Source organism: Tenrec ecaudatus, chromosome 14 (genome assembly GCF_050624435.1).
Source record: "Tenrec ecaudatus isolate mTenEca1 chromosome 14, mTenEca1.hap1, whole genome shotgun sequence".
Taxonomy (NCBI): domain Eukaryota; kingdom Metazoa; phylum Chordata; class Mammalia; order Afrosoricida; family Tenrecidae; genus Tenrec; species Tenrec ecaudatus.
Window position 1 is genome coordinate 90,799,466 of NC_134543.1, and position 26,501 is coordinate 90,825,966.

Genomic DNA, 26,501 nt, shown 5'->3' on the forward strand with positions numbered 1-26,501 from the left:
ACAGAACATTATCACCGCATCTCTTCTTCTTTGCCTTCTCTTTTTAATCTCAGAAAACATTTAAAAATTTTTTCTCCCAGGCTAGTAAACATCAGTTTTGCCAGCCCCTCAGTTTTGTCGCCTCTCGGGCTGCAGCCTGGGATCATCGCGTGCCTCATTCGTCACAGAGAACTGTTTCCCCAGTGGTCTGCAGAGCAGTTAATTCTGAGCCCCTTCTTGGACTTCCCCTTCCCTTGTAGAAGCAGCCACCATCACCCCCTCCCACCAAGGAGGAAAGCATTGCCTTCGAGAGCTCCTGCTGGGGTGCCACAGGGTGCAGGTAGTCATCCATTCAAGATGGGCAGAGTGAATGCCAGCAGAGTGAATGCCAGCTTCTTTCAGCTTGTCTCTGAGTTACTGCTTTCTACTGTTTCAAACTTGTTTTCATCTTTCAAGTTTTCTTATCTGAACACGCCATAATTTGTTGGCCTCTGATTTCTAGAAACGTTTGTTTGTTTGTTTGCTTAACCTCTTAAGCCTACATACTCTAAACTACAACTCCCAGCTGAGTTTGCACAGTCTACTACAATTGGACAGGGCTTTCAGAGGACCTAAGATTATGTACAGGCCCACGATGTGTCAGACACTCTGACCAGCAAAGGCATGGGACACGGTGACTCGCAACCTGCCCGGAAGAGCTACGGCTACACCGATGATGGTGTAGTGAGGTCATCACAGAGCACAGAGCAAACTCGTGCAAACGATTTTCAAGAGCCCACAGTTTTTCGGCTAGCATCGTGGTTACATATTGGGCTGGGATCCAAATGATGAGCAGGTCAAAACCACCGTCAACTCCATGGGAGAAAGATGGGGCTTTCTACTCTTTTTCAGTCTCAGAAACCCCCAGGGCCAGTTCTACCCTGTCCTACAAGGGTCTCTGTGAGTCAACATCGCCTCCATGACAGAGTTTGGTGCGGGGTGCTCAACAGGTGATATAATCATGAGATGAGAATGAGAAACTTGTCATTAGTAAGTAAAAAGGACTAATTGTAGCTCAAAATATAATTAAATATCAATTATAATATCTAATATCCATGGTGATATATAGTGGGCTATGAATTGGGCTGCCAGCTGGCAGGTCAGAGATTCGAACCTACTAACCACTCAGTGGGAGAAAAAGGAGGCACTCCATTCCTGTAGAGATTGGCAGCCTTGGAAACTGGACGGGGTGTTTTGCTCTGCCCTGTAGAGCGGGTCACTGTGAGTTGACATTGGTTGGATGGCAATGAGTTTAGGTTTAGGTTTTTATCGAATTGCAAAGAGTGGAGAGTTGGTGTTGAGCAGGGACAGGAATCAACGTTAAAAGAGTTACGGCATTAAAGCCAAGGACGGATCCAGCCTGGGTCACACCCTAGGAAAGCGCCCTAGGCAGTGGGAAGATCGTGGGTGCTGACCCTCGGTGGGCAAGAGCTCAGCAGATTGAAACCCTCGAGCAAGCTAGTGCATCTGGAACATGGCAGATGAGGGCAGGCCACCCCTGCAAAGCTGTAAAGGTCATGGGAAGGAACATGGCTTTTATTCAAGTTCGGAGAAGAAGCCTTGGAAGAATTTGTATAATGAAAGTAACCTGACTTTATTTATGTTTTAAAAGAATATCCTGGTTATTAAACAAATGGCAGGAGGCAAGGATGTAAGATCAATGAGGCAACTCAGGTGGAAAACGATGGCAGCTTGGATGAGGGCAGATGATATGGAAAAGTATGCATGCGTTCAGGATATATCTGGACGTTCATAGGAAAGTCAGGAACTTGATAACAAGTCTGACATAGGAATTAATGGGAAGGGAGGAGCCAGAAAATAATTCCCAGATTTCGATCGTCTTAGTGAATCCGATGCCACATACGAAGTCGGGAGGATTGTGGACGGGGCAGCTGTGATCTCTGAGGGTGATGTCAAGTCCTGGACAGCTGTTCATGCCAAGATGCCCAGAGAAATGTCAGCCTTAGGTTGAGAGTGCAGTTTGGAGTGAAAGCTGTAGATGAGCGGTCCATTGGCCTTAAAATGACAGCTGTACATGGAGCTGTATTCATGATAAATGTGTCATATGAAAGTGAAAGCGAGGCAAGAGCCTTGGGAAACGTGTGCATTTCCAAATGCAAGGACATAAAGAGAAGGCACCTGAGGAAATAATCAGAATAGTCGACCGTGACTGAGCATGAGCTTGTCTGACCTGCCTCTGGGGGGCACGCCCTGCTTCCCAACAACAAGACGAAACCTTGTCTCTGAACGTGCTCCATGCACTAAAGCTTAATGCACCGCAAGAGAAGCAACTTCATATACCGAGATTCTTATCAATGGGCCAGAGTTTTTGCTTTTAAAAATTGTATTACTTCAAAATGAGGTCGGTCTGAAGTGGATTTTATATTTTCAACTACCTTTTTACAAAAACAATTTTTGAGGGGGGTCAAGTTTCTATGTAAATTGCCAAATTTCACACACACACACACACGCACGGCCGCCAATGTGACAGTTCAGACAGCCTATGTATGATACATTGAAACTAAGGAGCTGAACTTTTCCAAATCCCCATTGACTTTGCAGATGTCGACTTGTACCCCGTGACGTGAAAGAAATGAGATGTGACCTTTTCCAAATGATATACTTTCTTGATGATCAGATGAATAAAATGGCCAGAGGATGTTCTTAATTTCTTCCATAGCTACCCCTGCTCTCACTCTGCCCCCGTCCCCCGATGGCCAGAATGTGCTGCTGCCGACAGTACTACCTGCTGCCCCCCCCCCTCATGTGTGTGGCTCCCAGTACTTACACGAAGGCTTGTTTAAGCACAGATGCCGTTTTATAGAACTGTGAACTAAAGCAAGCCCATGGCTTTGGGCTGGGGCACACAGCTCCAGCATAGCCTTCCGGTCGTTTTAAGGGAGGATGTTACAGCTCCAGGACCTTTGACGTCTCCATGTTACCTTCAGAGAAGCCCATTCCTTGATGAATATTCTTTTCATTTTAGAGTCAGAAAGCATTCGGTATTCTCTGTAGGACGGGCTCACCGTTGTTTCCAGCGTGCGCTTTTAAAATAGGTGTTATTTTTAAATGCCTAGTTTTGACTCGGTCGTCACATCATTACTTGAGATGATCATAGTAAGATTGCCCCTGGTGGGTTTTCACTTGGGTTTTAAAATCTGTTATTTGGGAAGCATTGAGTTTCCCTTTATAGTGATAAGAATCTCACAACCGATGAATAATTGATATAATTGGTGTCTGTGGCTTGTACATGTGGAAAATGCTGAATTGGCAAACGTATTATCTAGATTCTTGCAACATTACTAACAATAAAAGGCGCGAGCATGAATTGTCTACCAGCATCATTAGATGTAAGGGGCGAGAAATTGATGGCCTTGGGTTTTAAAATGTAAGTAATTGTTTCTAATTTTAACTCCTTCAGGGAATTTTTTCATTTGCCAGGGACCGATTTTATGTATTTTGTGAGATCAGTTGAAATTTCCAGTCTAGAGCCCTTTGGGTCTAATCGAAACGCTTCTGAAGAGGCTACTCTTTCTGTAACAATCACAGCACCAGACACAGCTGCTCAGGGACAGAGGTATGATAAACTCTGAACCAACTAATTTTTATAGTAACTTAGACAAGGTAATATTTTTTTGACTTTTAGGAAAAAAAGAATATATTTAGAATTAGTTTGAGAATACAGCAGGATAGACGGTCAGTATATAAATAAATGTTTATTAAAAGTCTTCAGATTAGCAACATACAATGAGAAAATGAATTAAAAATGAAAATAGCATTACAAATTAAATAGCTCTGCATAAATTTAGTAAACTGTATGTAAAGGTGGTATGCTGAAAGCTATAAAACATTCCTGAAAGAAATTAAAGATGATTTACTTAAATTTAGAAGCTTGTCACCTCTGTGGATTCAAATCATTGTCAGTTCTCCCCAAATTGATCTACAAATTCAATACAGCCTCAGTCAAAATTGCAGCAGACTTTTTTGCATGAATTGATAAATTAACTTGAAAACTCATGTAAAGTTACCACAGATCTATGTAAAAATATATATATATATTTTTTAAATAAGAACAAAATTAGGATGATCACATGCCTAGATTTTTTAAAGAGCAGTTTCTCAACCTTGGCCCTACTAACATTTTGGACTGGATAATGCTCTGTTCTGGTGTGTGGTCTTGCTGCATTCAAGGATGAAACTGTGAAAACTGCTACAATAAAACATCAGAGAACACCTTAGTGACCATGAATTAGGTAAAGAGTTTTTAGTTCTGATGTGCAAAAGCATAAACCAGAAAATGAGCAGATGATAGATTTGATCAAAATCATCAATGTTTGCTCTCCAGTAAACATGGTTAAGCAAATGAAAAGGGAAATCAGAGACTGAGAAAATACTTACAAAAGATGTGACTGGTGAAGGACCTGTATCTTATATCCAAAAGACAGCCATGTGGTTGAAAATGAGCGAATAATGAGCCGACATTTCACTGCAGAAGCCCTGTGAATATACATAAATATGTGAAATTGTATTTAACATCTTCAAGGAAAATCTAATGTAAACCTCAATGAGATACTACTATGCATCTGTTAAAATTTAAAAGACTAGGGGAAAAAATATGAGTGGGGATGTGGAGCCACTGGAACTCCCCAAGAACATTTACATGGCTGCATGGTCGCACAGCTCCTTGAGTACACAGACCAGCAGTCTCACTCCCAGGCATTTCCCCAGGAAAGCAGAACCCATCTGGTCATCAAAGATTTGTGTGCACATGTCCAGTGCAGCTTTATTCGTCATAGACAAAGACTAGCACAACCCAAATCATCAGGCATGAATGCATAACTGGATTTTGGGCATTCCATAAAAGAATACTCCTCACCAATAAAAAAGAAATAATAATAGCTATAACAATGTGATAGCTCTCAAGCACATTGTGCTAGTTTTGTGTCTAGACAGACACTAAATAAAAGTAAAGATATAGAACACTTTGTTCTAATAATTTGGCAGTCTGAGATGCTCATCTTCCCAATACGATTGCTGAAGACCAAGTGGGTTCATAAGCCAATGTGGTGAAGAAAGCTGATGGTGCCCGGCTATCACAAGATATGGCATCTGGGGTCTTAAAGACTTGAAGATAAACAAGCGGCCATCTAGCTCAGAAACAAAAAAGTCCCCATGGAAGAAGCACACCAGCCTGTGTGATCATGAGGTGTCAAAGGAATCAGGTATCAGGCATCAAAGAACAAAAAAATCATCATTGTGAATGAGGGGGGGTTGCAGATTAGGGACCCAAAGCCTATCTGCAGGCAACTGGACATCCCCTTACAGAAGGATCATGGGGAGGAGACAAACCAGTCAGGGTGCAGTGTAGCAATGATGAAGCATACAACTTTCCTCTAGTTCTTAAATGCTTCTTTGCCCTTCACTATCATGATCCCAATTCTACCTTACAAATCCAGCTGACTGGGGGATGTACACTGGTACAGATAGTAACTGGAAACACAGAGAATCCAGGACAGATGAACTCCTCAGGACCAGTGGTGAGAGTGGTGATACCGGGAGGATGGATGGAAAGTGAGGGGAAAGGGGGGAACAGATTACAAGGATCTACATATAACCTTCCTTGGGGACGGACAGCAGAGAAGTGGGTGAAGGGAGATGTCAGACAGTATAAGATATGACAAAATAATAATTTATAAAATTATCAAGGGTTCATGGGGGAGGAGGAAGTAGGGAGGAAGGAGAAAAAATGAGCTGATACCAGGGGCTCAAATAGAAAGCAAATGTTTTGAGAATGATGAGGGCAACAAATGTGCAAAAAGTGCTTGACACAGTGGATGTATGTGTGGATTGTGATAAGAGCTGTATGAGCCCCAGTGAAATGATTTAATTTTTTAAAAGTAAAGCTATAGCAGTGGAAAGCATGGCAGGGCCAGTGTAAGGGGCACAGGGAACTTTTTCCGGTGAAGAAAATGTTCTGTATCTTAATTGTGATAGCAGTTGCATGAATAGATTTAATTGGACACTTGAATGGGTGAGTGCGTTTTATTCGTTGTGAATTGTAACTCAAGAATATGCTGCCTTAAAATATGTATACCCATCCAAACATGGAATCACAACCAAGTCAAAGCTTGTTGAGGAAATGGTGTGGAGGCTGCAGGTGACTTCCTCTGGTTTCACAAGGGAGGAGCATCCAATTCCACTTGCGCTCCATCCCCACAGTGCAGAGGCCAGACATAGGTCCACCTTCCCATTTCCTTTACCCTCTCCTGACCCCAACTGCCCTCCTACGTCCCTCTGCTTCCCTGCCGAGTCCAGTAATGTGGTTGCATTGCAGCGGTCACAATGGACAACAGTCACCACGGTAGGGTTTATTAGGGACGTTAACAGATCCCAAGTCAAGATCAGAAAACATTAAGGAGACAATTGATTTGTCGGAAGCAGCACCTCTGCTCCTCATCCATGCTGGCAAGCATGTCTCGCTCTGGTTCTCAGGTAAATGACACTCTGGCTTCAACCCCACTCAGGCAGGTGTTTAAAAGCTCCCACAGCACTGGTACTGTCCAAAGGGTACCCCACTTGGCAAGCCAGCTTCTTGCCTGAAGTCAGTCATTCTGACTTGTTCTGTGGGCTGGGAAGCCTGCGATTCTGTCTGGCGGTCCCAGTCTTGTGGCCTCTGCTGCCACCACCGCTTCCCAAAGGCCAGCACCTCCTTAGGCAGGGCTCTCACACGTGCTCCACGACTGGCTCTTCTTTCTTGGCTGTTGTGCGAGTGTGTTCCCACTTCTGAAACAGCTCACTTTATGCCCAATAGAAGGGCAAAACCGACCAGACCCAAGTTAAAGTCCCTTACCTGCATGTCCCGCCTCATCATTTGGAGTTTCACTTCACCACCGTTGGCCTAGGCACAAACCACATGAATATTCAGAACTTTATGTCTAGCTTTCAGCCTCCAAGTTGGCTGCCAGACTCCATCTGCTGTTCACATCCAGGGATTTTCCTTATGGGACTTTTGATTCCTAGGGACTGAAACAGGCCAGTACAGAAAGTTACTTATGATCGGGGGAGCTGAGAACTAGAGCCCATCCTGACGAAGAGAGGATGGGTGTAACACCTGGGTTCACCTGCAAGGCTGAGAGCAGCCTGCTTGTTGCTCCAGCGGACACATGTAAGAGCGTCTTGGCAAGGGTTGTGAAAGGTGCTAGAAAATTACTTTGAAAATAAACTTCATAACAAATAACACATTGTGGGTTCTCAATTCCTGCTGTAATGAATGAGTTAAAACCATACTGTAAAAAATCCTCACTATGTTTTCTTAATGTTCTTCTCTACACGGTCCATTGTCATGGGATGGTTTGCTAATGAAAATAATATGTAAAAATAGCTTTAATAATACAAAAGATGATACATGGCATAGTTCAGTCAACACGGTTCATTAAAGTTACCTTGATTTACCAAGAAAGAAAAAAAAGACCAAAAGGTCTTTATCACTATTACCTAGACCTTGTTTGTTTGTTTGTTTGTTTGTTTAAGAGGGTCATAGAGTTCATTAATTATCCACCGTTACACTATACACTTGATCTCTTTCTCTCTCTTTAACATTCTTCTTTTAATTGTACAGTGTTGCCTTCCTGCTGTACAGCCTTAGCACAGAAGGAACGAAGGTGACTCCCTTATGGACACCTCACCTGCCAGGAGCCCCTCAATATATAAAACAAACAAGAATGAAAAGGGAACCCCTAGCCCACTGCTTTGGAAGAGAGTGCTCCTTATGAGGTAGAGATCACTCCAAGAATGATCTCTGTCTTAAAGAAATCTTGGAAGCAAGAGAGAGCCTGAGTGATTGATGATGACGTGATTCTGCACAACCTCTAGGGGCCACGCCTTAGAGTAGACAACCACAATGTAAAATATTTTTCTCTGAGACGAGGCTCTTGGGTCAGTGAGTCAGAGAAAGGCCCTGGATGGTGTTGGTGTCTCAGGAAATGAGGTAGTATCCTACTTGTTTCTTGCCCATCTCCTGCTCCACCCTGGAGACCTACGATATACGCTGGAGCATAATATCTTAGTCATGTACTCAAAAGGAAGGTGCACCTGCAAGGCTTACCTTATTGTCCATAATCAAGAAAACACTGAAGGGCAGCTTAAAACTGCAACCAAGAGTAAAACCTTGAAAACACTCTTGTAGGCACAACAGGTCTTCAAGGACTTGCCAAGCCTTCATATCAAAAAATACAAGAGGTGGTCACCTCCGTAGAAAAGAATCCAGGAGAAATCATAGAAATGAGCATCCTGCTGTAGATAGCTGCAGATGAGTTGCCTTCATCTCCTGGTGAACTTATGAGCAATAAAAATACACCATCCTCACAATTGCCAGCATGTTTGATGCTGTCGTTGTGATGTTTGTGCCCGTCCATCGCACAAAGGGTCTCCTGTGTCCACGCTGGCCCTCTGCTCCCGCAAAGGTTAGCTCCTCCAACAACAATTGATCCCTTTTGAGGATTTGTCAGATCATGTTCTGTTGCATCAATAAGGTTTTTCTGGACTAATTTTCAAAAGAGGCCCTCGAGGCTTTCCTTCCTAGTCTCTTGCTCTGGCAGCTCTGTTGAAACCTGTCCATCCCGGGAGCCCTTTCTGGTAGTGGACATGTCAATGGCCTAGCTTCCAGCATCAGAGCAGTGCTACAGTGAGACAATGACCTTGCTAAAAGCAAGTTGGGGAACTCCAGATCAACCCAAGGAATTCATCCATAAGGGAGCAAAAAGAGGACAAAGTAATTCTGTGATGTGGAAATGGATTAAGAAGCTTCAACACCTAGATTCAATATAAGGAGAAATTGGGTACGCTGCATTATAATGAGCCAAGAAATTAAATAAATCTCAATAATAATGAATCAAACTTTGGTTTTGAGCATCTGGAACTAAAATTACAGATGATATCAATATGGGGCAGGGCCATGTAATGCTCAGGAGACTTTATTTATGCATATATATCATATATATGCTAGGTTGTCGATATATGATTATGACTGGATGTTCTTAGAATCATAAATGTTTTTGAGTTTGGGAAATTTAAAAATAAATCACTAGTCAACTGAAAAACTGAAATTTATCATTGTTAAACCAGTAAATGAAAACTAAGGAAATTTTGATGAATCGGTACAACAAAAGTAATGAAAAGGAGATAAAATAAATGACTAGAAAATCTGATAAATTAAAGTTCAAAATCATTATGATGGAGATGAGTCGAAAAATTGATAAATCACAATAAACAGGAATAGGTTAGCTTACCAGCCAACTGAAAGCCCTAGCTAGGTCCATGTGAAGGAAATAGAAATGACATTTAATTAGAGGAAAAGGTTAGAAAGCCCACTTATCTGCATATTCTGATATCCTTTTAGAAAACCAATGATGTTTGACCCATGCTTAGCCACCTTCAAAGGAAAAACTGTCGCCTCACACCATTCCAAGTGATTAATGGCCTGACTGTGGAAACTTAATGAAATACAATGGCAAACATATAAGCAGTGTTGTAAGAAAAGATTGTTGAGCTTAGGAGGAGAAAGACATTCTTTTAAATGTTTCCAAAAACAAACAAGAAGTGTTCATTTGACTCAATTACGTCTATAAATGACAAGCTTTGTAAACAGAAATTAAAAGGCAAGCAGTAGGTGTGGGCAAAGTATTAGGAAAGTTTACAGCCAATAAATACAGCCAATAAAGGTGTATGATAATTATGAGCATGTCAAAAAAACATTGCCCCTGGGTTCCGTATCCTAACCATGTATGGTTTTATTCCAAACGAAATGTGTTTAAACATGTCTTCAGCGTCAGTAGCTGGCTGTAGATGAGTTCGCTCGGTGATTCCTTTGTCTTAGTGTGCATTCAGGTGTCTCCAAAAAAGAAAAGCAGAAAGAATCAGCGCCAAAAATAATTTCGTAAGCTCAGTTAGCATCAAGAGCTGCACGACCAAGGTCAGTGACAAGGATGTCACGGGAAGAACTATAACCAAGGACGGCCCTTGACCCGAGGAGCATAGCGGCTTCTGTGAGCATCTGCGAAGCCAAGCCATTGAAGCCAGGGAGGTCAGCGCAAAAGGTCGTGGCAACTGTTGTGGGACCCTAGAGGGGTCATTGCTAAGGAAAACAGGGGGGGGGGTGGTTCGTGGGGAGAAGTTGTAAGACAGTGGAAAACTGTATTGGAGAGAAAAAACTGAGGAGAGTGGGGCTGAGGACTCTGTTTTCCTATCACAACAGTGTAGCTGCTTGCCCCGTGAGGGTGGCAAAGGTGAGAAAGGGAGGGGAGAGGGGAGAGAAAGGACTGTCGGGGTTGCTTCTGTGAAGTTTCATACTTTTACCAAGAGCATGCACTTGTGTGCTTAGTCTCAGTGTTGAGTCCGCAGAATCAAAGGCTGTCCCTTAGCAGTCAAGAGCACGAGTAGGCTGCCTGTTGGTCCCAGAGTGCAGGTGGAACCCTGTGTCCCTGTCATTCTGCCTCTCCGTTGGGGTGTTCACTCTCTATAATACAAGGAGTGTGTAAGGTAGTCGAGAGGCACCAGAGACCAAATCAGTCGAATTAGAGCAAACAGGCTTTATTGGGGAGAAAAACACAACCTGAGCGAAGTCCCACGGTCTACAGTGTCCTGGCCGAGGGAGTCGCGCCCCAGGCGACAGGGGTGGTGCTTATATGGCCAGGGAACACGTGACTGGGCTGTCTTGAGTCCATATAAGGTAAAGTAGTCAGGGATTGGGAGATACAGGTATGTCTGGGTTTCTGGAATGTAAGGTGTCTTCCTGGCTCCTGGTGTATTCGTGCTGGGTGCAGAGCGGCGGGCCGAGAACAAAGCGGGCACTGAGCCAAACGCGCCATGCCAGGTGCAGGCACTGAGCCAAACAAACTGTGCCCGGTGCAGAGTGGTGGGTTAAGAATAAAGCGGGCCATTGGCCAGCTCTGGTCAGCTCCGCAGGTGTGTGTGGGAGATTCAAGGTCACTCGCTGCTAGTTGTTTCAGCTAGCTCTGGTCAGCTCTGCATGGGTGGAGATTCAGGGTCACTTGCTGCTAGAAGCCGGCCTGGTATTGATTGATCCAGCCTTACAGTTTATTTGAGAATGAAAGGCATGTGTGAAGGTTTGAGCTTGGAAATTGTCTACGTTTATTCATTTTAAATGTTTAAGGTTCTGCAGTTTTCTTGTTGAACACTGAGCTGGTTATCACTTCTACCATTCCGGAGGGCAGAATCTTACAGGGTAAATCAAAGGCACAGTAGTCCCTCCAGCCCTGGTTCAAGTGCCCAGGAAAGAGCTTGTGCACTTAACCTTTTTTAGCTTCATTATCTCAATAGCATTAGATAGCTATAAAATAATTGCTGGTCACAATGATAACATGACACTGAACTTTTATCGATGGCGGAGTCAATTTTCCACTCAAAGGGAGAAGGGGTCTTCTTTATTTCAATGTAAATCCTTCCTCAACACCCAGTTTTTGACTACGTTTTTTTCCCCACCTTCTGTTTGGGATTTCCCCTCCTCCCTCCCACCATCAGTTGTTTGATTTCTTTAGGAAACTTCTTTAAATTATTTTAAGGGAAGGAACAAAGCCAGCAAAGAAACAGATGTGTCCTGTATAAAATATGCAATAAATCTTGTCCCACAAATTCTTTGCTCTTAACCTCCTGACAGAAACTGTCAAATACCCACTTTAATTCAGGTATAAACTGTTCGCCTCGTGTCATGGCGCCCGCTGCCATATGCCAGCGTAAAGTTGGCTGACCAGCAATAAAAACGGCGTCAGAAGCCCCTTTGAAACGAGGCAAGTCATCCTGGGTGAGAGCAACCCATGTAAATCCAAGGGGAATTCATCTCAGCCCGGCTCCTAAGCTGCTGGGAATTTACAACAAGCTTCTCCTCCTGCCCCATAGAAGTAGTCTCACTTTTAAAAGGAAGAGAGAAACAAGGGACCTATGGATCCCCCTACTGAGTTTAAGGGTGGATCAGGGTGGAAGGGGGGTGGCCAACGGGTGGTTGCATGGAACCGAAAGCTAGAGCTTTCCCTCCCCTCCTCAGAGCTCTGGAATCCCCTTGGAAGGACAGACCGGAGCCTCCATTGAACATGTGGGGTTGTTCTTCAGCTCGCGATGCCTGGCTTCACAGATCATGTGAAACCAATCTCCCCAAAGCGCAATCACGAGAAATGACTTCAGCTTCATAAATCATTGTTATCATCCCACAGGAGGCGGGAATGCTATGGTTTTTCTCCAGGAAGACATTTCAGGCCTCTGGTTTCCTGAGCTTCTCCCCCCGCCCTTTTCTGCAATCGGCGCCATTCCATTTGCACAATTAGCTTCACGCCTTTACCTACAGGGGCTGGTGGCACTTCTCCCGTTCACCGAGCAGGTGAACATTTCCACCTCGGATTTCTAAAGAGAGCTATTTCCTATGTGCGTACACACGATGGGATGGACGGTGTGCCATGTATGATGAGTCATATACATATACACATGTGATTTCAAGAAATGAATAAAAAGATTAATAAGGAGAAATGCTTATTCACCCTAACATTAGAGAAGGCTCGGGCTCTCTTTGATATCTTATTTCTCTTTCCCATACAGCCTAACGTTCTACAGCGAACATTCATTTCCTATCAAATCCAGGAGACATATAAAGCTTATTAAAATGAGTCATTATTTTAATTATTGTTCTGATCAATTCCTTGTTGATTTGGTATCATAGCAAAGTGTGCATTCGATGTTTATACAATTTTTTCCCCTAAAAAATATGGCAGGTATTGCTGCAAGGTAGCCCTGAAGGAGCACGCGTCTGAGTCTATAAATTCACCCTCAGCACTTACACCTTAATGGACTTCAAAGCAGTCTGGTCACTTTTTAAACCAAACTCCATGTCTGTGTTTCCTTTTTCTGGTTCTGATTAGGATCACTCAAGCTGTTGATCCTGCCGCATCTTTCCTACTGGTAGAACAAATACCGTCTGTTTTAACTCAGACTATATCTTACGCAGCATCTTCTTTTGAATCCCAGTTCTACCAGTGTTTTCTTTTCTTGGGAATATCTCCCAAGAAAACACCGAACATCTGTTCTTGGTAGCAGATACAGCAATGATAGTATTTTGGGGTATTATCTGCTGATTTATTTTATAGGTATTTATTTCCATGATGTACATTTCAACCTAACTTTAGCCTTCCCATTTTTACTGCTTTCTATTCCGAGTTTTTTCACATACTTGTATCAAAGCACTTCCCATGAAATTCATTGAAAGCATGATCTAGGGTGTGTGAATCTGCTACGTTTGCACTGTCTTGAGGCATTTATTGAAGGGATACATATCTTACTAAAGAAAAACAAGCTGCTTCAGACAAGTGTTACAAACCCCCCTCAAAGTTGGAAAACCAAACATCCTTGGATGACTTAGAAGCTGCTTTGGTGATGGTAGCTGGGACTGTGAAGCGGACACTTGCTGAACCAAGGTACCAGATGTGGTGGCTGAACACCTGACAAGCATCTCATTTCATCGCTACAGAAACTGTCCCACGTAAATCTGACTACCTCTATCTGAAGATTCGAAACCAAGTCTTAGCCAAATTAAGCAGTACACTCAAGGGCACTCGCTAGAAGGAAGGGAGCAGGTCGAAGCTTTGGCTACTACTATGCTGTACAACAGAGAACTCCCCTCGTATGTGTGTTAGAAAGACGAAGTGATTGCAGAGAACTTGGCATGCGCTGAATGTTCGTCGTCACCCCGCCGTCCTCCTTCCCACCATCCAGCTGATGGTTTGTGAGCAGTTGTATCAGGCCATTTCATCAACCAGTAGCTTGGCCTTGGCCTTGGGTCCTATAAGCTGTTGGTGGTGGTGGGGAGGGATATCAAGTCCAGTATACCATTCAATAGTCAGAAAATCCAATATTTGTTAGTTCAAACCCTTATTGTTTAGCTTACGAGCCCTCATAGCAACGTAGGTTAAGCATTCAGCTGCTAATCCCAAGACAGAAACTTCAGCCCACCATCCACTGGACAGGAGACAGATGGGGCTGTCTGCTCCCAGAAAGAGGTGGTTCTAGCCTGTGCTCCGTAGTTCCTGTGAGTCAAAATGGGCTTGATTGCGATGGATTTTGCTCTCTCTCTCTCTCTCTCTCTCTCTCTCTCTCTCTCTCTCTCTCTCTCTCTCTCTTTCTCCCCCCCCCCCCCCAGCTGCTTACCTTAGCTCATTTTTAAATGGTTGCAGGAATGTTAGCCCATGAAAGGTAACCTTTAGGTTGATTCTTGCTTCCAAGTTATCAGGTTTATGCTTTTACCTTGTGTGCAGCTGAGCACATGGAGAGAAGTGGCCCTAAGTCACATGAGTAGTCATCAGCGGCATGACATATAGGAGACGCATGATAGAATTTCGTTTTCACCTTGGCAATGAGTTACTGTCTTTAGCTTTGTTGAGTGTAAAGTACGAAAATGGTTTAACATAAAAACCGATTACAAGAATCTACATGTAACCTCCTCCCTGGGGGATAGACAACAGAAAAGTGGGTGAAGAGAGATGTCAGACAGTATAAGATATGATAAAATAATAATAATTTATGAATTATGAAGGGTTCATGAGGGAGGGGAGGGGGGAGGGAAAGGGAAAATGAGGAGCTGATAACAAAGGCTCAAGTAGAAAGCAAATGTTTTGAGAATGATGATGGCAACAAATGTACAAATGCGCTTGGCACAATGGATGGATGGATGGATTGTGATAAGAATTGTACGAGCCCCCAATAAAATGATTTTTTTAAAGTAAATTGATGAGCCCTTTCTATTTAAGGCTACTATTAAATAGGAGAAAAACAATGAGCATGTAACCTGTCTCTGCGTCGCTCATGAACCCGCTACAAATTCAAACTAACAACATTGTTTGTAGTAATTATCACTAATCAATGGTGCACCATGCACTGAGTGATAAATGCTTGGTTGGTTGTAAGGGGCTCTAGCAACATAGTCAAAAGCCACCAGCAGCTCTGCAGGAAGCAAACCCTGCTCCTCTGCTCCCATTGAGATCACAGGACAGTCGAACCCCACAGGGCATTCTACTCAGAGAGTCAGCATGGATCGGAAGAGACTCTGGTACACAACAACAGAAAGTGTATAGTGTCTGATGTGAGGCACTTTTGACACAATCTATAAAAACGAACTCAGTTCATGTTTCTGGAAATTTTGCACCTTGAGAAGGCCATCGCACATGAAAGTAGCATCAAGCAGCGCGTCAGTGAAAAGGAGGAAGCGCCTCAGTGAGATGGGGTGGAGCAGTGGCTACAGCAAGGGAGTGAAACACAGCCATACGAGAATGGCTCGGCTGGACGGCGTTTCGTTCTGTTGTACGGCTGTGTGGGAGCCAACTCAATACCCCTCACAACAGACAGACTAGTGATGCTCCTAAGAGAGGACAGAAGCCGGTTACATGGAAAGAAAATGTTCTCCCAATGTTGGCTTATTTCAATTTATCACCAAGTGACTGTTTAGCACCCATGAGTCTAAACGTCGTTGTTTTTTGCATTTTACCCAAGGTCTTGCTCAGACAACATGGAAGTGGCCCTGCTTCTTAAAATACAGCTTTCTGGTAATTCCTAATACTTTATAAGCGATGGCTTATTTGGTGTCCCTGAATGGCAAGGGTTCACAATCCCTATATGCTTCCTGAAAGAAATTCTAAAGCACCATGCAATGTATGACCCTTCTCATTGGGAAGAAGAGGGACGGGAGACAAGGTAGACATTACAAAGGAAACAATGTGTGTGAAGTTCTTCCCTCAGTGCAAATCATATTTCGTAAATATGGTGCTTTAGAAAGATCTGTGAAGAATAACTATGAAGAAAATCCTTTCCACAAAAGACATATGTCACTTCTTTCCATGCTGATAAGGTAAAGGTGCATGTGGGCCTTGAAGATGGCATATCTCGGAGGATTTCAGACCCTGTTTGTGAGTGTAGCCACCTGACTCCCATTAATGTTAATGAGCCTCACACCAGCTCATTCAAAAATTTTACCCCTATGGTCTGTTTTCAAGCATGCATGATCAGGAAATTTAGAATGAAAGCTGAAAATTCCACCTTGAACTCTCTCGCTCTCTCTCGCTCTCTCTCTCTCTCTCTGATGTGCATGCTCTATAGAAAACACACGGCGAAACACCTAGCATCACCCTCATGTTGGAGAATCCGAGGGCAAACCAGTCTGCGGATCGTGTCAATGCTATGAGTGGTTGGAAACATATCTGTGAGGGCAAAGTCTCATCTTAGATGAAGGTGTTCTGAGGGGTGTTGGGGGGGGATCATAAAGTGGGTTGACTTGGGAAGTACCCATAAATCTATTTGATTTAGATCCCACTTGTGCTAATAGTCTGATTACCTCCTAGAATTGTGACTTAATAAACTTGCTTTTCCAGCAGTTGTTAGGCAGCACAGACTAGACCTGTCATCTACTGACAATCTAAGATTTCCTTGTAATGCCTTTGAACTACTCTCGCTTACATAAACAATGATCCATGTCCTCACTGAACAGAAAAATAGTTCTAAAAATAGAATAGTTCTATTCACTAGACTTGCCCAGTGAGATTTATTGTACAGCCACTTGTAATGGTACTATTGTACCATTGAGATAGTTTATGAAGACTTTGAATATTATCATGTGTGATTTTGAAATTACAACAACTTACTGCCATCCTGCCAATGCTGGCTCATAACAGCCCTACAGGCCTGGGTAGCCTTGCTCCTGTGAGTTTCCCAGACTGTAACTGTTTACGGAAGTAGAAAACTCCATCTTCCTCCTGAGGAGTGGCGAGTGGTTTTGAACTGTAGACTTTGTGGATCACAGCCCAACACATGACCACTAAGGTACCAGGTCTCCAGGATTTTGAAATGGAGAACGGTAAATGACTTCAAATCCTAAGTCATTTGTATGTCTGGCTGCACCATTGCTCACCTTTTCAGTGGGTGGAGAGAACTCAGTCTCTGTGCTCCCTGGCCGTCACAGCGTGTGGTGACAGGCTGTTTCTTCTGAACATCTGGAATACGAGTTATGGGCAACTCGGGGGAAACAGCAAATAGTCTGTCTCCTCTGCCCAGATGAGTCATCCTGGTGGAGAACAGTTCCGGTGGCCAAGTGAGAGGACACCACTCTTTTGCCTTGCTTTGATGCCTGAAAAGATACTCAAATTCAGTAAAAGAATTTAGAGAGTTCTAAGTCCAAATCCCCCTCGTTATAGTACTACGTGATATAACAACATGCCTCTCAACTTACAGGCACCCCTTCTGCAAGGAAAAATATATTTTATATGCTTAAAATATATTTTATAAAGATATCGTTTATGTCGAGATACCTTTTCTACATACATATGTAAAAGGTTCTTCCATATCCGTGTATTTGTGCACACCACGTAAAAAGGTCTATATGTATCTTATATATGTAGCCCGGGTATATATGTTCCAGTATAAGATGTCCGTGTGTGTTCAGTTATAAAGGGCAACTGAAAAAACGACGAGATCTGAAAAATCAGAACATGAGATCTCAGCTCACACTTCAAGCTAGGTGTCAGATTAGACGACACATAAAACTCGTCCAAGCTGATCTCATTGCTCTGCGTTTGAAAGTTTTCTGACGCAGCTGTAATGGCCTCAAGCAAGTAAGCAGGCAATCCCTTTATACCTATACATTGTGAGCCCTGATAACCATGTCTTTAAATGACCCCCACAGCCAATTTAAAGGGAAAGTCCCTCAAAGGGCCGGCTCCTTACGCTCTTTAACTCTACCAATCTGCCAGACACTGGAAAGGAGAACATAGCATGTTGAACATGGCCGGGTGTGTGTGTGTGTGTGTGTGTGTGTGTGTGTGTGTGTGTGTGTGTGTGTGTGTGTAAGGGTAAGCATTCTCAGTGACTCCATATACTATATACTATATAGTGACTCCATATACTATATTTGCACACACACACGCACAATTAACAATGTGAAAGCCCTCCCTCTACTCTGTGCCAATGTGCTGTCGCTGCTGTGAGTGAAAGGCATTCTTTGCCCCTGGAGAGTGCATGACGGGGCGATTTTCTAAGAAATGCACACTGACTGCTGCAGCCGCATCAGATGGATACCATGTGAAGTGGGGCTCAGTCCCTTTGTTTGCTCATTAGCGTCACCAGCTCCTCCATCTGTAGAGCCGTAATAAAAACAGCTTCTTTACTGTGTGTCCTGTTGGTTTATACCGACCATATCAGCTCCATAAACCATGGTGTATTTAAGTGTAATCGACTGTGCAAAGAATACTAGGGAGATATGTCAGCCCTCCATCCCTTCCTCTCATTTCACCATTTACTACCTCTCAGATGCGTATCCATAAATACAGCTTAATTAGGTTTGGCATGAAACCCCTAGTTTCTCTGAAGAGCAACCTCCTTCTTCAGCCACTCTCGTAGTGTGAATGACACCCTTTTAAGGATAAAGTATTCAATATTTTGGCACATTTCATTGATGGATTGTTCTCAGAATATTTTCTAGAAGTATAACTTTATTAAAAGAGAGAGGGAGAGAAAAAAACATTACTTTTCTCATTGGTAACTTTGGAGCAAAACTCCCAGATTCTAAAAAGCTAGCCAAATAGAGATCAAACTCACGGATACTGCTGTTGGTGCCTCCATGGTCGGCTAGGTGAGGGTCTACATTCTTCCCGTGGACGTGACTTCCTCTCAGACACGACATAACAGGATGAGAGAGTAACTACTCTTAGCCTTTCGTTCTACCAGTCCATCCCATTTTGTGGCAACCACAATGCTTGCAGATTAGAAATTGTGGAAAGGAATGGTTTCTGGTCTTCCGGTGGAGAGGCCATTAGCAGTGGCTCTGTTTTGTTAAGATGGGTGCCTCAATCGCGTGTCAGCCGAGTGAGTAATTGGAAAGCCTACTACGTATTAGTAAAGTGCAGAGACCCGGGGACTGGATTTGGCTGGTAACCCTCCAGAAGCAGTCTAGTAGTCTAGGCAAACGACAGGCAGGTGGCCTCGTTCCAGAGGACACAGGTGCTGGGAGGGGAGGCTGCAGGAAGCAAGTGTTATGACAGTACCACAGAAGAGCAGCTCAGAGGGAGATGCTTCACAGAGGAGGTGGCTATCCAGCTTGATGACTGAAAGCAGAACTTTGTAAGGTGGACAAGGAGGACAAGAAGATGGAAGGGAGGAATAGAGATGGAGATATTCCAAATGGAAGAAACAGTGTGTACCACAAATAGAGACAAGAAAGAGGGAGCTGTGTCCAGGGAAGGAGTCCTACGGGACAGGAGTGTGTACTAGCAACAAGACCAGAGAGTGAAGCCCAGGCCAACATGCGAAAGGTTGACCCAGCAGTGAAAACATACTTCATCCTGCACCCCACCATACATGCCAGTGCCCACTCAGAGCAGCCCCCTTTGTGTCTCACAGTAGAAAGATGCTCCAAAGACTTTTCAGTTGCTGGGTTTTGGGAATTAGATCCCCGAACCCTTTTGCCAAGGCTCTCTGGGTGGACTGAAGCCACCAACCTTGGAAGTTCACAGCCAAGTCCTTAACTAGCCAAACTAGCATTTGTGCCAATGCTAGTCTGGATCAACATTAAGCAGGGCAGGTATGTAATTAAATGTATATGTTAACTTGGCAATTTTTGCACCATCCTCACAGCAAACGGGATTTATTGTGCAGTGCAAGAAACTTGTTATGGATCACTGAGTGGGGCTAGAGCCTACATAAAGTAGCTGCACACATGCGCACGCATACACACACACACACACCACACACACACACACCACACACGCACAACACACACACCACACACACACCACACCACACACACACACACACACACACACACACACACAGCCCAGACAATCTTTCGACTCTGGGCCATTGACTAAGATGTACCTTTTTTTGCTTTGCTTCCATTGGCAGGTCACAGCACCTGTGAGGTTCAGAATTGTTATGGTGGGGTGCTTCATGATAACTAGAGCCCCCAAAAAACCCAGGAAACGAAATCCTAAGACATTAAAGATTTATTCAAAAGTAAACTATCTTTATTCCGTAATGGCTGCATTAAATAAACCCCAAATATTTTCAGTGAACTCCTAAACACCTTCTGAAGAAACCAGATAGAGCCCCAAAACACCAACTCACTGCCACTGAGTTGATCCCAACTCTCAGCAGCCCTGTAGGAGAGGGTAGGACTGCTCCTGTGGGCTTCGGGGACTGCAGCCCTTACAGGAGTGGAGCGCTCAGTCATTCTCCTGCCCCAGTGATAAAGAAGGAGGAAAATAAAATATTGGGTTTTTTTAAACCATCAGAATTTATTGTACTTCCTCGTGTATTAAAACCATTCAATTGCATGGTATGTGAATTGTATGTCAATGAAACCGTTTTAAAAGTATCAGAACCCTACCAGTGGTTAAGAAAAGTATCTGAGTTCCAGCAATGAGAGGAAAATGGCATACTGAACATAATTCACCAAGCGAACTCACCACTCCGCTTTCTGCACACGCTGCCAGAGGCCGGCTCTCCTCGCCGGCAGTCCATGGCCTTGTTGAAGGCGTCGGAAGACTGGGGCCCCTTGGACATCATGTGCCTCCTTGCCCGTGCTCTGATTTGTACTGTCTGCATTTATTATCGCAAAACTGGGACACTGCTGTCCATGTAAGAAGCTATTTTATCCCCTCATTTGGAAGATGTAACTCACTGAAGACAATTAGGTTCCTCGTCAAAAAATAGTGTTATTGGAAAATACGTCACATAGAATACAACTTAATTGCTCTGTCATAGTCCAACAGAGTTGTGCAACAATCACAATCAATTTCTTTCTCGTGTCCATTGTTGCTGGCACCACCACCTCCTCCTCCACCTCCGAACGAGTAAGATAAGTCAAAAAATATTGCTACATAGACCAGGGATGTGAAGAGTCTTGCTAGCTTCATCATACGCCCTCATGAATTGCTTGTGTCCTTCAGGGAAATCCATAGAGATTCCCACATCGGAGTGCCAAAATACAGTTGCTAAAACTTTGTGACCTGTCCTTTCTGCCTTGAATGTCACTGGCCCAGCAGATCCCCTCACTGTTTCAATTCGATTTTTTTTAAAGCTACCATCATGAAACTAAAACAAGTGTGTGACGGAAAGAGCTGGTCTACAGCCATCCACTGATCGCAGGACATATTTGAACACGTTGCATGTGTAATAAACCCATGCATGTGTACACTGAAACTCTGGTAGCAATGCTTCTTGACTTAGCCCGTGTGCTATCCCTGTGACTTTGTAGACTGGCAGTCTGAGTGTGCCTTGTGCATAGATTCAGGACCACTGCTGGTCAAAGTTGCAGGGGAAGGGCAAGTTTTTTTCCCTCACTAAGTCTTGTCATCTTTGTTTAAGCATTGTTTCTTTTCATTTTTTGTTTTTGGTACATAGTGCCTATATGGTATGACCTGACAGCCCAGATAACCCCTTCAGAAACCCACATATGAATCCCTTTCTGTAGACAGCAATCTATGCTTGGGACTATCTTTGCTCTCCCTTATCAAAATCACCTCCACCAGATCTGACTCTCTCTTTTAATTATCCATCTTCCCAAACCCAAATCTAATTTCTCCCGAGTCCTTTGCCCACTTTCTGCACAGGTGGGTCCCAAGCACCTAGATGGGGATGGAGTGCATGGGATGAAAGACTAAGCCAGGCCGTGACACCATAGAGATGGCCGTGAAGGCTACGACGGACATTTCCAGGAGAGATGGGCAGCAGGAATGTTATTTTTGGCTGATGGAGTGTTGGGAAACATTTTTGAAAAGGAAGCATTCATTAAAAAAATTCCTTTCTAGCTTCTCGAGAAAATGGAGATGTGGTGATCATGGCTGCCCTCTCTCAGAAGAGGCATGTCTTCCCAAGTAGCCACCACTCACCATTGGTCCTCCCACCATGACATGTGTCAGTTCCAGAATGGAGGAGCTATAAATAGACTTTCCAAATGGTAGAAGGGTTATTCCTGACCCAAATTCTCTCATTTGTTGGAGGCCTTGGAGATTAGAGTTTCTGGCTCTAGTCTGAAGACGTGTTCTTTGTAGGAATAGATTTATGTTTTTGCTTCGATCGGCTTGAAGTCTTTGAATATATCATCACATGCTTGGCGCTGGCGGCTTTCCTGGTCTGGACGCAGATGGGATCTCGCTGTTTTCCTCGTTTTCCTGGAGGTTGTGTTCTCCAAACCCTAAGACGTTGTGCAATGGCCATTGCCTTTTTCATACCTCTTTTACCTTTCTCCAAATTACCATATTCATACAGTTATTGCAGAATCTTATCGAATGCTGAATTCCATGTGAATCGGTCCCTAGCGATAACTGATATCGACTTGGCCGCAGTCCACCCAGCACAGTGTTTGAGTAGCCCACCTAGTGACGGAGAATGGCCAAGGGGCTCCAGGAAGAGCGCTCAGGCCTTAAAGGACACGTCCCTCCTGTTTGACGCTGCATATAATACAAAGTCACTGGACAAGAACAAGCCACACGTTGGCCTCGCAGTTTGTAACTGTGCCCTTCTGGGAAATTTGATGGCCGATGAGGGACACAGGTCACTTCTCTGCATCTGATTGGCTGAGTGCCAGACTAACTCATAAACATTCCTGCTGGGAGAATGGAGAAAATCATACAGTAAAAGATGACCATGTCTGCGACTTAGCTGTATCAAAAAAAAAAAAGGTGTGCATAGCAAAGCCAAATAGTTTTAATATAAAACAACCAGGCATTTAGTCAAAATATTACATTGAGAGAGAACCGTGTATAATCTTAGTCTGTCTCCTTCCGTTTATATTCATATTTTAAATGTAAAGTTTTATGTGTAGTTTTATGGTAAGTGCTCCTTTTAAGCAGCCTCTATTCAATCTTAAATGAAACTAATTCATTGAACATATGAGCACTTTTTCGCAGTTGAGGCTTCAGCAGAAATCAAACCTGAGACAGCCACCCATCTCCTGGCACTTACATTGTTGTTTATAACAAACCAGCCAGCGAGTCACCCACAGATAAGTAGAGGCCAATCTGGAAAGGGGAAGCACCCTTACTGGCAAAAGAGTTAAGTGGTAGGTTGTTAATTTCAAGGTTGGAGGTTCAAATCTGCTTGGAGGGAGAATGTTCTGGGGATCTACTTGTGTAAAGTTACCCTCTGAGAAACTGGATGGAGCCTTTCTACTCTGTTACATGGAGTCTCTACATGGGGTCTCTGCATGGGGTCTCTATGAATAAAACAGCAACTGGATGGCACCTAACAGGCACAACAAGAAGCCAAGGGACATTTGGACAGAAGCCTGAATGAAGAGAGAGTAGGTCCTGCAGGACAATGGGTGGAACGTTTCACTAAGCAGGAAAGGCAAGTGCAAAATGCCTCAGATGCAGAGAGCAACCTGCCTGACACAGGTTCCCCTCTGTTTGCCTGCCTGCGCCCCTCAGCTCCTTATCACTCTAACTAACCGGGGTGCTTTCTCTCACGTAAGCAACAGCAAGCTGTCCAGGGAGACTGGACGGAGGGGCGTGGCGGGAGGTGGGGGGAGAAAAGAAGATGCTGTTGCCAGTGGCAGCCACAGGTCAGACTCGGGCTCCACAGGGCTTAGTGAAGAGGCTCGATCTTGTGTCAAGGGAAACGGTAAGCTGTTTGCAGGCTTTAAGCAGGGAAGTTCACTTGATGAAGACTGATGTTTCACAATCAGTGATGATGATGAGATGGAAGAGGCACCGAGCTATCTAGCTATCATTTACTGACCATAGTTTATGAGTTAAGTACTTTACAAGAGTCCCTGGTGGCGCAGAGGTTCAAGTCGGTGGTTTGAAAACACCTCCTCCGCCCCCCAGCTGCTCGGAGGGGGAAAGACGTGGCAGTCTGCTTCCTTAGAGGCTCCAGCTCTGGCAGCCCGAGAATGCAGTGTACTCTGCTCTAGAGTGCTGCTATAAGGCCGGATCCACTCGACCCTGTTGGGCAGGCATTTCACAGATGCTAACCCCACCCCACTCCCAAATCCCTCAGTGGCATTGAATTGATTCCAACGCAGACTGGCCCTGAAAGAGAAAGGAGAACTCCATTCTGGGTTTCCAAGGCAGTCAAACTTTTTCTTTCTGATCCTTTTATTGAGGGCTTGTACAATTCTTATTAAAATCCATATATCATTTATCTCAGGCATATTTGTACCTAGGTTGCCATCATTCTTTTCTGGACAGTTACTTTCAGTTGGGCCCTTGGTATCAGCTCCTCAAGGCAGTCCATCTTTACAGGAGCAGAAAACCTCACCTTTCTCCAGCAGGGCACTTGGTGGATTTCAACTGCTGACCTTGCGACTAGCAGCCTGTCTCACAGCAACCAAACAATAAAGCGGCGAGGTTTTAAAATCCTTTGATACGTGATTGCTTTTTCCCTTCGTGTCACACCACTTAGGCGTAAACTAAAAGAATCTTAAGCCCATGTGCATTATAGTGTGACTTGCCTGTTTTTTCTGGATATGTCTAAGGTATAGGAGTGATATCACAAAACTAATATTATCACCTAATTATAGAAAAGAATATATTACATCTCTTCGGTAAATACTCCCCACAGAGCATGGCTTCTTAATCTCGAAGATTCAGCCTTGTATTTCAGTAGCGTTGATTTCGTTATTAATTAGCGTTTGTTTGTTTATTCATTTGTTTGTCTTCCCCCCAGATCATTTAAAAGCATTCTGAGAGATAGTAAGCTTCTCCAAACTGCCAAGGGGCAGGTGGGGGTGGCTGAGGCAGTGCATGGGCCCCTGCTTGAAGCTCAAGGGCTTCCAGGAAGCCCAGAATTGTTGCCATTTAAATGTCAGTGCCTTTCACTCTCAAAAGCGCCTCTCCTGGAGCAATCCATTGTAAGAGTCACTGGAGCTGTGGCCGTTAGCAGAGAGCCTGGTGGTACCAGTAGCACGCTGAGTGATCTAAGCAGGACGCCTGGTCAGATTGCCAGCCCCAAATCCAGACTCACTGCAGCCATCTATGGCTGGGTCCAAAGCAACAAAGTGAAGCAAAGGATGTCACGTAAAAAGATGCTGTTTTAATAATACTCCCCTCTCTTTTCCAGCGAAACAGGAGCATCAAGTGGAAGAAAGCCACTTGGAGGATGCACAGAAGAGGTAAGCCGTGCTGACTGGGCCCCGTTCTCTCCTTGAGTTGGTCCCATTAGGAATCTATATGCATGACTAAGAAAATCCTCCTGAGAGATGGAATGGGAGCATGTAACAGGAACCAGGGAAGCAGGGAACAATTCTGGAGTGAGGGGCCTGCTTCAGACACGGTCCCCAGCACTGTTCCTGTCTGTCTGCCTCTTCGCCATCACTGGGCTCCTGAACTGCTGCCTGGAATTACCAATGTCTGGTCCCCCTGGTGGTGTTAGACTGCAGACTACTAACCACCACTTGCTCTGCGGGAGAAAGATGGGCTTTCTACTCTGTAAGGGGTTACAGTAGAACCTTTTAGAATTACCATGAGTCGCCACCAACTCAAGGGCAGTGAGTGGCCTTTTATCCTTATATCTGATGCAACTAGCAAGCAGGACTGGCCTTTGGGAGTTTCAGAGACTCTAAATCTTTGCCCTAGCAAAGAGCCTCATCTCTCTCCCACTGAGCAACTAGTGAGTTCAAACCGCTGACCTTGCGCTCTGCCGCCTAGTACCTACCCCACAAGGCTGCCAGGGCTCCTCAGTTCTATGACACGAATTATTGGGAACATCTAGGAGACGTCTATCTTTCTCCACATCCTAGAGTCTATTGAAAACAGATCAGGGTGGAAGTAAGGAGAAGGGGTGAAGGGAAAAGAGGGCTCACTGCTACACAGAGAATTCCTCCAAAAAGAAGCCTCTTAAGTGCTCAGCCGCAGTACGCTCCAGTCTCCCCCTCACTGTTCCGCCTCTTGGGAGACACCAGAGTACAGACATCAACCCATCAGGAAGCAAGAGCCAGGGAGGTTGATCCCTTGGGATTTCTCTTACCATCAGCTGACCAATTTAGCCCCCTCGATCATACCTCTCCTTTTTAGAAGTGGTAAGTGGGAACGTGCTGCCTTGGTCTCGGCAGCAGCACAGGGAACTGAGATGGCTGTGGCTAGCGCCAATTCTAAAGGTTCTAGAAGATTAAAAGAGAAGTCCTGATCGGGTGCAGCATATAAGGACCAATGTACCTTACCAACAGGTGGAGTTAGGATCTTTGTTCAGTCAAACAAACCCCAGGAGAGAGCTGTTTTTCTCCTGAAAGCAGAGTGCGCCTTGCCGTGACGTCTGAGAGTTCTAAAAGCCCTGGGAGAGTCTGGTCTACCCACTGTAACTGCCAACAAAGTGAACGTGTCGATGAAAGAAGGGGGGGAGTGACTCTCACACTTGTCTTAGTGCAGATGTATCCTCGAACGATTCTTGTCCTGCTGTCACCATAGTAAGTGATGGCTGAGTTAATCACTTGGCTCTGCTTTTTGTTT

General features: G+C 44.3%; 1 protein-coding gene across 2 annotated transcripts in view; it reads left to right on the plus strand.

Annotated features, from left to right (window-relative positions):
• FMN1 (formin 1) overlaps nt 1–26,501 on the plus strand; it is a 429,794-nt gene that overhangs the window by 357,708 nt on the left and 45,585 nt on the right. For both annotated transcript variants that reach the window (XM_075530963.1, XM_075530964.1), the window contains one exon: nt 25,117–25,168. In XM_075530963.1, coding sequence (XP_075387078.1) covers nt 25,117–25,168 — 52 coding nt within the window. The remainder of the gene's footprint in view (nt 1–25,116; nt 25,169–26,501) is intronic.